This window comes from Etheostoma cragini, chromosome 1 (genome assembly GCF_013103735.1).
Source record: "Etheostoma cragini isolate CJK2018 chromosome 1, CSU_Ecrag_1.0, whole genome shotgun sequence".
In the NCBI taxonomy this organism is placed as follows: domain Eukaryota; kingdom Metazoa; phylum Chordata; class Actinopteri; order Perciformes; family Percidae; genus Etheostoma; species Etheostoma cragini.
The window spans coordinates 10,924,390-10,939,010 of record NC_048407.1 but is presented as its reverse complement, the minus strand read 5'-3'; the positions used below and the strand labels follow the sequence as shown (position 1 = coordinate 10,939,010).

General features: G+C 40.0%; 1 protein-coding gene across 2 annotated transcripts in view; it reads right to left on the bottom strand.

The window, feature by feature from the left end:
* coro2ba (coronin, actin binding protein, 2Ba) overlaps positions 1–14,621 on the bottom strand; it is a 43,701-nt gene that overhangs the window by 8,180 nt on the left and 20,900 nt on the right. The window contains exons 1-5 of one of the 2 annotated variants that reach the window (XM_034881145.1): positions 13,192–13,524; positions 10,384–10,584; positions 3,000–3,116; positions 2,034–2,183; positions 1,079–1,243 (exon numbers count right to left, since the gene is read on the bottom strand). In XM_034881145.1, coding sequence (XP_034737036.1) covers positions 1,079–1,243; positions 2,034–2,183; positions 3,000–3,116; positions 10,384–10,584 — 633 coding nt within the window. In that variant the 5' untranslated portion in view covers positions 13,192–13,524. Of the gene's footprint in view, positions 1–1,078; positions 1,244–2,033; positions 2,184–2,999; positions 3,117–10,383; positions 10,585–13,191; positions 13,525–14,621 lie in introns of those variants that run through there. The other variant, XM_034881135.1, reaches the window with a different exon arrangement.

Below are 14,621 nucleotides of genomic sequence, written 5' to 3'. Positions count from 1 at the left end.
AAATCTGCATTTAAGGTACAGAACGTTTTTATGATTTGTCCCTTTTTTTTCCTGTATATTCTACTCCCCCTGCTGTCGAATCTTGATCACCTCCACTTGGTGCAGCAGGAGTGCAGCACATGGGTCTAATCAGAAACCATGTCATGGTAATCAGACGAGGTTCAATATTAAGTGGTTGAAAAGTGGTGTGGACTAGCTACAGTATTATAAAATTATAAAGTAAAATACAGATAGTAAACAAAAAGATAATTTGATCAAAACTTAAAACTATAAAAAATAATTGTAAAAAAAAAATTGGACTCGGTTTATGTTTGAGTGTGTGTCATGAGTGTGTGTGTGAGTGTGTGTTCATGGAGCTTCAATTTCTCCAGTGACTTTAGTGGTTCAAACCTGCTGAAGAACCAAATAGATGCCAAGGCCAACATGTTGTGGACACCTGTTGGTGGACACCTGAACATGAGACAATATGTGATTGTATCTCATTCTAAAACTATTAGAATTAACCTGCTGCTTTTGCTGCTGGAGGATTTTCTAACATTCAGATAAAGTGTTATTGTGAGGTTGGGTACTGATGTTGGATAAGGCTTGGTTTGCTGTCAGAGATCCAGTTCCAAAGGTGTGATACGGTCGTTTGTGCAGGCTGGAAATGTCTGTCCAAACAAAACTGTAAAAAAAGGATTTCTTTATGGACCTCACTTTGTGTGTGGGGGCAGTGTCATGTTGAAATAGGACATCGCCTCCCCTAAGCTTTTGCAACTAAGGTGGAAGTAAACTATTGCTTAAAATATGTGTAGCATTAAGATTTTCCTTAATTGTAGTAAAGGGCCCAAACAATGAAAAACAGCTCCAGAGCAAAAGTACACATACATTTATAGTGAACTTTTCAAATAATATTTGAACACTATACTTTTAAAATCATGTGGTAAATAAGAGGGTCATTAGAGGTCCATTTGATATACAATATACTGTATAGGGACAAATAGTTTCCTCAGTAGCATCATACGTAGTTAGGGATATTTTAAAAATTTTTTCCTCAATGTGCAGTGTCCCATAAAAATCCCAGCCCCCTCCCGCTGACCTGAAGGACTGCCCCGGAGCGCGGCTCAATGACACGCAGCTTCTTGTCTTTGCAGCTGGTGGCCAGCAGGCTGCCGTCTGTGTTGAAGGACATGCTGAGAATGACGTCAGTGTGGCAGTCGATCATTTTTACCGGTTCTCCAATCTCCAAGTTCCAGATCAGGACCTGACACAGCAGGGCAGCGCTGTTAGATGGCTGTGGTGCTTGGATGGATTTTGAATTGGTTTTTGTATGCTACTACTAACACATCAGAGAGTAGTCTCTGCTGATATGCAAAGTGAAATAAGAAGAATATCTTCTGGTTGCAACAGAGCCTTAATGTCCCAGCTCTGTTGTTTGGAAATCACTACTTTGGTTATACAGGCCTGTTGAGGGAAAGTCAAAACACAGGGCTGCAAGGAATGATTATTTTCCATCATCGAAAAATCTGTCTGTTGTGTTGTGTGTGTATTTTGGTAAATATATTATTTGTTAAGTCTATATAATGACAGAAAATATCAAAAACGCCAACCACAATTTGTCCGCGCCCAATGTGTCATTTTTATACATGTAGTTTATGTCGTTTCCGACCAACACCCAGAAATATTTCATTAACATTGATATAGAATGAAAGGAATCAATTTCCTACATTTAAGAAGCTAGAACCAGCAACTAGAACCAGAAGTTTTGCTTGATAAATGCCTTACAAAAATGTATCAACTAAAATCATTTGATACATTTTCTGAGGTTCACCTAAGTGATTGGTCCAACACAATTGTGTGGGAGGAAAATAGTTTCAACATTATAAAATGTCAAGCTAAATAACACAAATTGTTAATATCTAAAAGTATTTCAGTATCTAAAAGTGTATGTTTCCTTTAACCTGTTTTTATAATTTTTTTAATCATTGTGCTGGTGGTCAATGGATTGTGTGTTGATTTTAAGCTTGTTGTGTGTGGAGTCACTCATGTGTCACCTTGTAGTCGTAGCCAGCGCTGAAGAGGATGGCGCTGCTGGTGGGGTGCCACTCGATCACACCCACCCGTCTGCTGTGGCCGTACAGCTCCAGCACCGCCTCAGTCATGTTGCGCCTCAAACCGCCCTCTGGGATCTCCCATACTCGCACCTGCAACGTCCATATACACACAGCCAGTAAATATAAAGAAACACACAGTGCGCCATCATAGCACGCATACACACATTCAAAGATGTTTTTTATTAACAGGTCAAATAAGTACTGTCAGAGGCCACTTCAGGGATCTACCATCAGTTTGACACAACTAGATCCCTCTGATCGAAAATAGCACATGGTAGTATCACTGTAGCCCATTGCATTAGGATTAGATGGGATTACAGCTATATCTGGACGCTCTGTGTTGGACAAGAAGAGATTATCCTCCAACAAGTGAAAGTACTGTATAGGACTCAGTTCTGTGTACCATGGCTTTACTATGCTCAGTAGATTAATGTAACAAGTGCATGTTCTGGGACAAAAGGCCTGCCGGTTTTTAGTATATGTCATGTAACATCTGAGATTGATGGAAATTCTGATTTAGATTGGATATTTTGTCTAAGGTCATTTATGTAGTCAGTTACTTAACAGCTAGTGGATTTGTACCTTGCTCAAAGGCATTTTACGTCATGTGCCATTTTCGGGGCACAACAACCACCACCACCAGAACAGCTGCCAGCCAGAATCCAATCACAAGCTTGTGACCGGTACAAACTCTCTGAATCAGAGATCCCCTGGCCACGATGGTTTGAGGACCTCTTTGCCTTCTGGGCCAGAGGCTGTCAACCGTCCTCAGAATCTCACAACCTCATGATGTCACAGATACAGTACGTTTTTCACATCTTTACAGTCATGTAATACCATTACCCTCTAAAATCAGCCTACCTATGTGGTAAAAAGGAGATATTAAAAGGAAAGTGGGTCACTTACCGAGGTGTCCTCAGAGCAGGATGCTATGATGTTTTCAAAGAAGGGATTCCACTTGATGTCCAGTACATTGCCTTGGTGGCCACACACTTTTGGGTAATGAGAGTCCAGGCGGCCAACCTGAAACAACAGAAGAATTTTATATTATGTCTACTTTTGTTTAAACATTTTCTAGTTTGAGCATGTAGGTGAAAGGAATGAAACATGAGCATATTCAGTATTATTATATATTGTACTGTGAGCCATGACCGAAAGAACGAGATCCAGGGTACAAGCGGCCGAAATGGGTTTCCTCAGGAGGGTGGCTGGTGTCTCCCTTAGAGATAGGGTGAGAAGCTCAGTCATCCGAGAGGAGCTCGGAGTAGAGCCGCTGCTCCTTCGCGTCGAAAGGAGCCAGTTGAGGTGGTTCGGGCATCTGGTAAGGATGCCTCCTGGGCGCCTCCCTAGGGAGGTGTTCCAGGCACGTCCAGCTGGGAGGAGGCCTCGGGGAAGACCCAGGACTAGGTGGCGAGATTATATCTCCAACCTGGCCTGGGAACGCCTCGGGATCCCCCAGTCGGAGCTGGTTGATGTGGCTCGGGAAAGGGAAGTTTGGGGTCCCCTGCTGGAGCTGCTGCCCCCGCGACCCGATACCGGATAAGCGGTCGAAGATGGATGTACTGTGAGCCACATGCCATAAGTACAAGGTTATAAAATAATGTCATGGGAATCAAATTGAGTAAAATAGAATAGATGTATGCATGCTTTTGTATCTTGCACATATTAATGCAGAAAAAGACACCCAGTATACTGTATCTACTGTATGTAAATGTCCTACAAAAGAGCATACAATCACACAAAACAATAGTAGAAAAACTGAAATTTTTTTTTTAGTTTTCCTAATAAACTGTATTTCTTTTATTGATGTTAACATGAAAAACTAATATAATATAATAACAGTGAAATCCCATCAGTGAGATGACTTGATCAATCCTGAACAAAACACACCCGGTTATTGTACAGGGACAGTTGAGGCACATCATTGTTATTGCAATAACTCTCAGAGTCCACAGAGGGGCAGTGGCTCATAACAACACATGACAGGAACCTCTAAATGTCAGTCATGTTGGCAAAAATGTTTGATGTCACTTCAATCCACTGACCTCTTTTTTTATTTCCTCAGAGATTTGTTTAAGAGCGTCAGGTCAGGCCACTCTGAAATCCTGCGTGTGTGTGTGTGTGTGCGTGTGCGTGTGCATGTTGACATAAACTGTCCTCACTGAACCCTGTAGACTTACTCATGCATTATCAAGGGCTAAAAAAACTACACTATAATAGAATAAAATATAACTATAATAACACGTTAATAGCAGCATTTCAGCAGCTTAACCCTCAAAGACAGAATGAAATCATTACCGTCAATTTCAAATTGTCCCCTTGCCCTCTTCAAACTGAAAACTAAACATTTTATTTTATTTTAGCATAAGGCAAAATGGCGAAATACAATCATAAAACCTCAGTAAGGCTTGTATGTAGATGAAGGTTACATTTAGTTTTGTTGCATAAAATGTGGAAAAAGGTATCATATCTCTAGTTTCTAAGTTAAATAGGATAAAAATACTGTAATTTCACTTGTTTAATTACGCTCACATAACAATAAATCGACATGTTTATGCACAAAGCCTTCCTTAGAGCATTTAAAATAGTCAGGTTCATTTAAATGATTTAATGATGATTTAGAGTGTTTCTGTAAATACAGCTGGGACCTGGGGACTAATTAATTAACAACCAATCAAATCATCTCATCCCATTGCTCTGGAGACATGGGGAAATCACGTGATTTAGACACCATTACATATAATTTAACATAAAGTTGTACAGCACAACATTTCTGGTCTTTGGGACCTTACGTTGGTTAGCATTAAAGAGACTTATAATCCAAAAAGGCTTACCCCAGAAAGCATTTGAAACTCATTAAGTCAGTTAGTTTTCATGGTGTTGGGTGAGTTTATCTAAAACATTCCTCTCTGGGCCAGTTTCTTCATAACATCACCTTCTCTAGTAAGCATCACCATATTTTCTAGTTGTCAGCTAGTGTTTGCACACAGTGAACAATATTAGCTTGCTACTGACACCCAGCTTACAAGTTAGATAGCAAGCATATTTGTATCAATATAATCTCATACAATGATATATACAGTTTATATAAGCTATTCACAAAAATAAAGTAAATCAATAAATGTATTTTGAATATCCCAATTATTAATGTAGTCAACCCACAAAAAAGCAGCAAACAGGAAGTACATGTTAAAGAGCCCTGAGGTTGTAAGAAAAATGTTTCAAGTTTGCCAAAGAGTCTGAAGGCTTTGCTAACAAGATATGGAACATATGTCAAAAGTAGTAGACTTTGACAACAGTGATATGGGACATCAATAAAAAGGAAAAGGAAATGAAAAGAAAAGATGGAAAAGAGGGGAGTGTGACTAAGCAAGAGAGAATGATTCATATACATAACTAACTCAAGGGAAAGCTCTTTGACATCGCCCTCCTGTCATTGGAACACAATAAACTCACTCCGCACATGGAAACTCAGGTTTGCACCTACATGTAGGCATGTAAAGACGTAAATTTCAGGAAAGTAAGCTGTAAGGGAAATGTAAAAAATGACAAGCCAAGCTAATGCCCAGATTGGATGACACATTAGCTTTTTCTATTCAAGTGACGGTGAGGTCTGAACATGGCCTCAGAACTTTATTACTATGGATCTAAAGGACTCATTAAGGTGGAACTAATTACTTGCAAACACATAATGTCTGTTGAGTACCACAGAGTTCAGAGGGTCCATGAGGCACTATTGGGAAATCAGAAATTACAATGGAACATGATATGAATAAAAGATAGCTATCTCTACCACAATCAAGAATACAAACGTTTAATTAAAAATATTAATGGAAATAGTGTTGCTAATTTTTATCTGGCTGACTGGCAGGAAAGAGACACAGATGTATATTAGGCCTTATTGTCTTTCTGCAGCTCATTTCCTCTGTGGACTAGGATTTCCTCAGATGAGCTCTCCTAGTGACGCACAGATGTGCATGTACCAGCGACTCCAAAACACCAGAGGCACCACACTGTGATTTTCAACTATTATTGATCTGTGACTCCCAATACATCCTCAATACCACTGTTGTTCTGGGGTTACAGTATTACTACAGTACATCCTTTTTCTAACAAGCTGCATTTTGGGAGATTGAAGTGTTTTTTTAAATACGACTCCTCTGGCTATAATATGCAATGATGTGAATGCATGAATCACATACTATAACTGTAACTGTGTAGGGAATTAACAACTAATGTGGATTTAATATTACAAGTTTAAGCTTAGAAAATGGGTCTTTTCTATCCTGCTGTCATTGTTAGTTTCTTCTATAAATAATTCATTTGTTGTTGCAGCTACACATCAGTGTAGAGAAAGAACGAGCTGAGTCATGCTTATTAAGGTTGAATTGATATCCTGCTGCTGTGGTTTATCACATGTTAATGGCATACTGTATGTGTTTTCATATTGAATGCACCCGCAGCATGTTCTGCAGTGTGGTCGCTGGATCACCGCTGGCCTCTACAGCAGAGCAGTTTATAATGACTTCACAGTGACAATTTAATCTAACATTGATTATAAACTGTAGCAAAATAATATCCTTTTTCATGAATATGTGCATTGTGCATAATATTTTGGTAATCCCCTCACTTTAAATTACATTAAAACATGTGCAATGTATATTACTCTATACAGATGACTTAAGAATAGGCATCTATGCATACCAGCGTTTCCCTTTGTACACGCCATGGGAACCTGGGAAATGTTCTCTTACAGGTCGGTGATGCTGTTTTGCCCCATTGTTCGTAGTAGTAGCAATGGTAGCAGTAACTGAAAAAGGCACCACACCCACTGTACTCTCTTTCTTTGTCTGAGGTGATGAGGAGGCGTTTGTGACCTTATGTGTCAATTTCTGGGCCGGTGTGTGTGTGTGTGTGTGCCAGGTGGTGCCAGCAGCAGTCTATCCACTTGCGAGTGGCAACCATATGGCTGTCTCGCCGGCTGTCATCCCAATATATCTGCCATGCTTACACCTCCCTGTTAGCCAAACCCATCAAAGATTAGAATGCAGTTTCTTTTTGTGAACATTTTTTTGTATTTTTGTATATATTTTGTATGCATTTTCTTTTAGAAAGTACATATACGGAAAAGGGGTTAGAGAGAAGGGATGGCATGCAGCAAAGGGCCGTTGAAGCCCAGGTTTAAAAGTTTAAGTGTAAAGGTATAAAGATTTTGGATTTCCTGGAGTGCTTATATTTTCCTCCTTGTTTGTCTTTTTGTCATTTTTCTACCTGTTTTGAGTGATCTCATAACAATGGCACTCGACATACTGCCTCTGATGATGACTAAAGTGAGCAGACAAGCTGACGGGTCATTAATTAACATCACAAAGACGTGAACACTTGCCTTCAAAGATGAACAAACAGTCATCTTAACTGTTCAACACCATCCTGTTAGCATAACCGAATTAAATCAAATGAAAAAGAATAAAAATGAAACGTATATTCTTACTGTTCATCCTTTTGTTAACTGTCTCATACAAGTGGTTACTTATGTTTGCTGATTTGTTGTTTTGACTGGAAGAAATTGCATGAGCAGCCACCATCCGACAGAAGCTGTCATCTGCGCTGCTGCTGAATATGAGAAATGCCTTTCTAAACTCGTCAACTCAGCAGAAACCAGAGGAAATGCTTATGGGCAAAGTGCAATACTTTAACGAGGAGGAAATCGATCAAGTTACGGTCTTCAGACAGTTCATGAACAGCATGAAAAATAGTAAACTCTAACTGTAGATGATAATGTGCACTAGGTATTTGTTTACCCTGTAAACAGATGATTTTCTATTTGTTTAGTGCAAATAATTTGAATCTTCAGAAACTTACCACCTTAATAGCCATTTCAAATGGATTGGTCAGAAATAAAACTACTACTTACAGGCTCTTTTCTTTATATGTGCTACATGTGAATTTTCTGACTGATACGACTTTTCTCTTCATTACTGGACACACTGAAAACACGTTTACTGAGTACCCCTCCCATTGACACATGCAATCTATTAATGTCTTTCTCCCTCAATCCTCTATGTTTAAATGATACTAAACTATGAAATAGTCACCTTGTATTCACATATGAAACCAAGCAATATGTTCAAATCTTTCTATCTTTGCCAGCAACGTTTTACTGTATATATCATCACAATGCAATGCAAGCATTACTTTCATTATGTGATGCTGTGCAGCCCTTCTTCATATTCAAGAGCTTGAAACAAAGTGAGTTCCATAAACAAAGAGCGCTGCATCCCATCTGCCTAGAGACCTCTGAGTATTACCTGCAGCCTCGCCAATTTTAAAAGCCTTATCTGAGGTAAGCAGTGTAGGGGGATAAAATGGTAAAAAACTCCTTTTCTTAAATACAAAGTACAATGTAGCTGAGGTCTCCCTGCTTCACACCGCAGCAGAACTGCTCAGCTTACTGAATACTTCTTCTGCCTGATAACAGCTTGACTTGATTCTGCTTGGCAGCCAATAGCTTTTCAAGTTCTTGGCACAGTCGCTCTTAAAGAGGTAAAACACTTCATGGTTTCTCAGACTCATCTACAAAGTGGAGTGAAAGGTAAATTATGTTATAGCCTTGTGGAAATATAACACTCATATTTGTACGGCACAGTCCTTAAGACAGTGAAAACATTAAAAAATACCAATAATCAGCATCACATAGGAAACACCTTGAGAAATACTTCAATTCCCAACAGCCACATCAGCAACATTTAGAACCTATTCTATACTTTACATCTTAAATGCAAAAATACCTTCCACCAAAGTGTAAGACAATTTATCCCGTAACTATCTGCATAATACCTCTAAAATATTTGACTGTGAGGCTTATTTTCCATATTAAAATCTGCAATACTGTTGTATAATAAATAACCCAGCACGATCAGTAAAGCAGAATTGTATTTGCTGAACTCATTCCCTTTTCCCATAATGAGAAAAAGAATATTACACTTTCCACTACAAACAGAGGCCTTTTGTCTTATTTATGGGAAATACCACATTTTTCACATTGGCAAATTGGCAAATCCTACCCTGTTACAACTTTAACTTTAAATGCTGGCTTGAGGTTCTAAGGCTGGCATGCTCTGCAGTAGCAGGGAGTGTCTCTGGGGAATTTGTGCGTTTTCAAACCTAAGAGCCTACTGTGCTGTGAAGTAGCTGAAACCACAGAGTTCTGAAAAATCTTTGGCCAATATGCATTGTCTAAACCCTAAACAAATATAAAGTGTAATGCACCTTAACATCCTAAATGCTTTGACTCAGAGTGAGTCACTCAAAGTACATAATGTCAATTTTGAATAATGTACAAATGACTGAAGACTGTAACTCATAGCAACAGCTGAGCATTTTAAAGCTATAGTGCATAGTTTATGCTGCCCCCATAAGAAATTATAAGTAATGACAACAATACTGTTGGCGAAATTATTATTTCTGCCTATGCCACTGTTCTGAACTAGCCTGGTCCTACCAGACTCGTACATTTCATTTGTACAGAGAGTCTGGCCACTCTCCATTGAGTATTGGCTCTACCCAGAGCCCCCCCGGTTTGCCTGACTCCGCCCTCCTACGTGCTGTCTGGTAGAACCAGGCTAACAAGAGGGGAGATGACAACAACTATCACCTTAACATTGCTAGAGTTAGCCTTAGCTAACTCCTTCACCACGAATGGAGCGAGCCGGAAAATCACACTTTTCCCAAACCTCGTGGGGAAGGAGGGCCAAAACATCATGACCACTAACAAAACTCAGCAAAGATTTTTCATGCTCGGCCTTTAACTTCAGGATATTCGGCAACAATGCAACAACGGACCAAATGGCTTCACTCGCATCTTTCTCCGCCGCCATTACAGAACTCGCTAAAGCTTACCAAATCTCAACGTCATCGTTCTCAGCCACTCCCTCTGTTGGCTGATTGAACTGGTAAAAATTTGGCTGGAGAAAACCCTTGAATATACCGCAACATCTGAACATAGCCATAGTGAGAAATACAGAGAAAGTTGTGTGGAGCTGATAGTCTTGGCTATGAAACTTATTTGGCAATGGCTAGAGTGTAAAGGACGTTCAATAATGTCAAAGAGTTACACACTAAAGCTTTAACACACAATAATGAAACGTCACATATCTCCCCCTGACAGTGAAGTGTACAGTAAAGTAGAAAAATAACCTCAGGGGTCTCCAAAGGGAAGACCCCATTACATCTTTGACCCTGGTTGGCATAACAACCAACAGCAAATCCAGCATGTGGCAGTGCCAGTTACCTGGGAAACAGGTATAACAATGAAAGAGCCCCCGCCGGCACTCTCGGTGACAACTGCCAGGAATGTGGAGTTGACGGCACAGAAGTGGTTGTCATGGACGTTCTTGGTAATGGGGACACCGTCGAAGCAGTGTTCCCGGTTGCCCACTTTTCCGTAGACATTTCGAAACTTGGAGCTTCGGTAGGTCGGACGCCATGACATCTGAGGAGAATTAAAAAAAAAAATTACAAATTAGTTTAAGTTTTGTTATTTTACAGAACATCCTGATAGATAACTTGAATGCCTTCATTAGGTCTGCAAGTGATAATCAGGTTTTTATTATTAATGATATATCATATATTGTTGCTTTAATGGACAGAAGAATGTCACAAAATGATGAAAGATGCCAATCATATTTTTCTACAGCCCATTGTGATGCATTGCTTTTTTTGTTGGACCAAAACCAACAAAACACACAGTTGGACAGTCAAATCATTGCAAATTGTAAAGTATATAGTTTTCAAACTTAATTAAGGACAACAGCTTTGACCTGGATTTGCCATCCAGAAAAAGTATGTTGTAGATTCAGCTTAATTGTGTTGAAACTTTAGGTATGCTTCAGATGACAGCCCTGCTTTTGTACTATTCAGTGTGTCCAGTGGAGCATTTAGCCAAGCTGATACTATAACATCACAACATGTCTTTTATTAAATTCTAAGGGAAGGTTATCTTTATCCTTTGAGTATTGTTTGAAACTTGACATGATGATATTGCACATAGCATCAATGAAGCCTAATGCCAATTTCTCATCTACCAAACTCACAGTTGCAGGGTGGGTTGTCCCATCTGTGCAGACATGATAACTGTCACACATACAGTTGTGGGAAATCTTCCAAATTGGTCACGGGAGTGAGACTTTCAAAGGGTGAAAAATGGGTGAAAACGGTTTTGACACCATTTCATGTTGCCTTAGAGCCGCTGATTATGTGTCAAGAAGGAAAAGCAGTGATAGAGTCATTTTCTTCCAAAGAACTTCACTCATAGAATAAGACAGCTGTATAAACCAAAATGTCCTATTACAGTATGTCCTGTTGTTCCTCACTTAATTTTGGCTCACATGGATCTTGAACAGAAAAAGAGCCTTTGTTTGCAGCCACTACTCAACAAAAGAGAAGTGGTTGCGTTTGACTCAAGACCACCCCTCCACCGCAAGAATGCATTTATGGAGGTCTTGAGTGTGTTTGGCGTGAGCTGGCACTGCATTAGGACTTAAAGGTTGACCGAGTCACAGGAAGCGGCTGTCAAGTCTTGTTCCAAGACGTATTTGTCATTTTTCTGAGAAATCTTCTGAAACCGGATCTGTTCATGAGAATAAATTCCAATGACTCTACTGTTGGACTATATCAGTTCACAACAGGAACTGGCAGTTAGAGGATTTAGGACTCTTGTCGAATCAGTAGCAGCAATGGGTGACATCAGGCAATCCTCTATTCAGCATTGTTCTTGCAGAGGGAGAACTGGTGGGAGTGGAGTACACATGCAAATGGTAACATCCCCAGACCATGCGGCTGCCGTTGTCTTTCCCCCGTCTCAACCCAGACTGGAAAAATGGCATTCAGTAGGCTACAATAATGTGGGCGATCATCACTTTGCCCTCACTTCAGCACTCAAATGAGGCAGCTGTAGAGAGTCTGCATCAGTATTAAAGTACCACTGCAGTTACAATGTCACAGCGCGTTTTTGAATTTTGCATATGGTGCTGGAACTATTACTTTATTATGTGTGGAGGCAAATAGTTAATCAACAACAATTTTCCCCAACAGCTGGGTAGTAGTTACTCTTGCACTTTAGATTTTACATACATTTCTAAAACATGATGTATTATAATAGATTTAACTACATGTAGTGTCTATTTTCCCCAATCAAAATCAAACAAACTTGAAACCAAAAGGCAAATGAAGCACCATATAAATGAAATGCACGCAGGCAAAATAAAAGGGACGTTTCTGTGTTTTATTGTGGTTTATTTACCATAAACAAGCAAAGAAACATTGATCCTCTTGCCTCTCTTGCTTCGGTAAAAAAGCAAAAACCCAGACCCACCCATGTCCTCTCTGCTCCAATACCGGCCTACCTTTACAGACCTAAGGTGCCTGCAGTGCTGTCAAATATTAGCACAAACAAGCAATGAAATAATCTATAAATAAAGAAAATATCTACACTAACATTTTCAGCTTGTACACTACCCAACAGAACATAAAAATACATAAACAGCTCAACCCTCATGCCATTCAAACCCAGATTGAGTGTTTTGAACCCATGTCTGTATGAGCAGCATAATAGCAGCTTGTTAAAGAATTAATGTGGAACAGAAGAGCAGCAGAAAGTGGCCTGAGGGACGTTAGACGAGAGGGATTGAGGAGACTAGCTCGCTTTGAGCTCTTTTTACAAGGATGCTCATTCATCGGTCACTGGGGTATGGCACAGAGAGGATATCTGTGTGTGGTTGTGTCTTATCTCACGAGGGTTTGCAGCATGAGAACACATGCATGCACGCACGCACACAAGTATGCGCGCATGCACACATGCACACACACACACACCAAAACGCAGCAGCATGCACATACACAAAAGCCCAAAACTAAGTGAAGAAAGGGACTTAGTATCGATCAACACCGATCATAAGACTCCCTCTGGGATTCAACAGGCCTACTCAACTTTGTAGACAGTTTCACCATAAAATGTTTATTGGCAACCTGGATAAATAAATCTCCCGTTTTATATCTAAATAGCTAACTAATGTTCTCGTAACCACCCTGAAAACTCCAACTTACCTTAGTGTCCTTACAGTGACACTTAAGTCACAGTGTTGCCGCGGCCTTCTCAGACTGCAAACATTCACCGTCCTTTCTAAGCGAGCTGCCTCTCTTCCTTCCTTCCTTCCCCTTCAAATCCAAGCAGGCAGGCTGTCTCTGCTCTACCTCCTTCACTCTCATGTTTTTCCTCCCCCTTTCCCTTTAAACTCTCTCTTCTCCTCCTACTGGTACTGATAGCTGGAAGGCTAACACCCCCCCCCTTTCCTCCTCTTACCCATCTCTCCCATCCTGCCACTCAGTCAGCCCTCTGTCTCCGTCCGTCTCGACCACAGATCATGCTCCAGCCCAGCCTGTAGTGGCTATTCATCTTCTTTCCTCTCCCACATACTGCTTGTTTGGAATCAAAAGGCCCTTCTGGGCTGATTCCCAGCAGTTTTTCACTCCCTCCACCCTCCCCTCTTTTCATCTCTTATCTCTACTCTAATCCTTCCCTTCACAGGTACAAAACCTTTCTAATATCTGTACAGACAAGTGGTAGCCAGAAGGAACGTCTGCAACTGTGGACCTTGTTAGCAACTGCAGAAGGGCCAAAGGCATTGGGATATCTCAAAAATAGTACAATACAGTACAGGCTGTCAGACTGTTGCTTTACAAAAACAACAACTTGCAAGCATGTATAGAAGTAATATAGAAGACATCTTCACGGTAAGGTGTTGTACATGTCACAGTTTTAAAGCTAAGAATGTTGTCCTTTAACTCCACGTCTGTATTTCACACATTCAACTTATCTACTGTATCTACCCTATAGTCAGAATATTCTAGATCTTGTCTTTGAGTCCATTTGAATTTTTTAGTGCCGTGGGAACATAACAATACTTTGTGGGGAAAAATGAATTCTCCCATCCTTCGATTAAACTTAATTATGTTACCATGATCTGAAATATATCAACAAGGTACACTTGAATAACTGACATTAATTTGAACACCAGTGTTAATTCCTATTTAAATAGATGACTCAATTAGGAACAATTCATTATTTTTTTATAAAAACAACACTGACAAAACCTCTTAGCCAGGAATATGTGAATATATTTTCACCCACAAATTAATATTATAGAACCTGTAAATCCTAAAAATGTCTTTTGCATCCTACTCAAATGCATATTTAGGGATTGAATGGAGCTGAAGATAATTGTGTGACTCCAGCATCTAAACCACTGCCTTTTCCTCACTGACACACCCTCAAGTCTCTTTCACTACAACCAGTTTCTGAACTGACCCCAGGTCAGATCGATACACAGAGGCAGGTGTAATAGTGCAAACTGCCTCCACTCATGTTTGTCTGTGTTTGAAATGTGAGTGGAGCCCTGAGGTTCACTTTAAGAGGAGGTTAGCCTCGTCCTCTTGGCTCATTGTGTACAGTATGTGTGTGTCTCTTTGTGT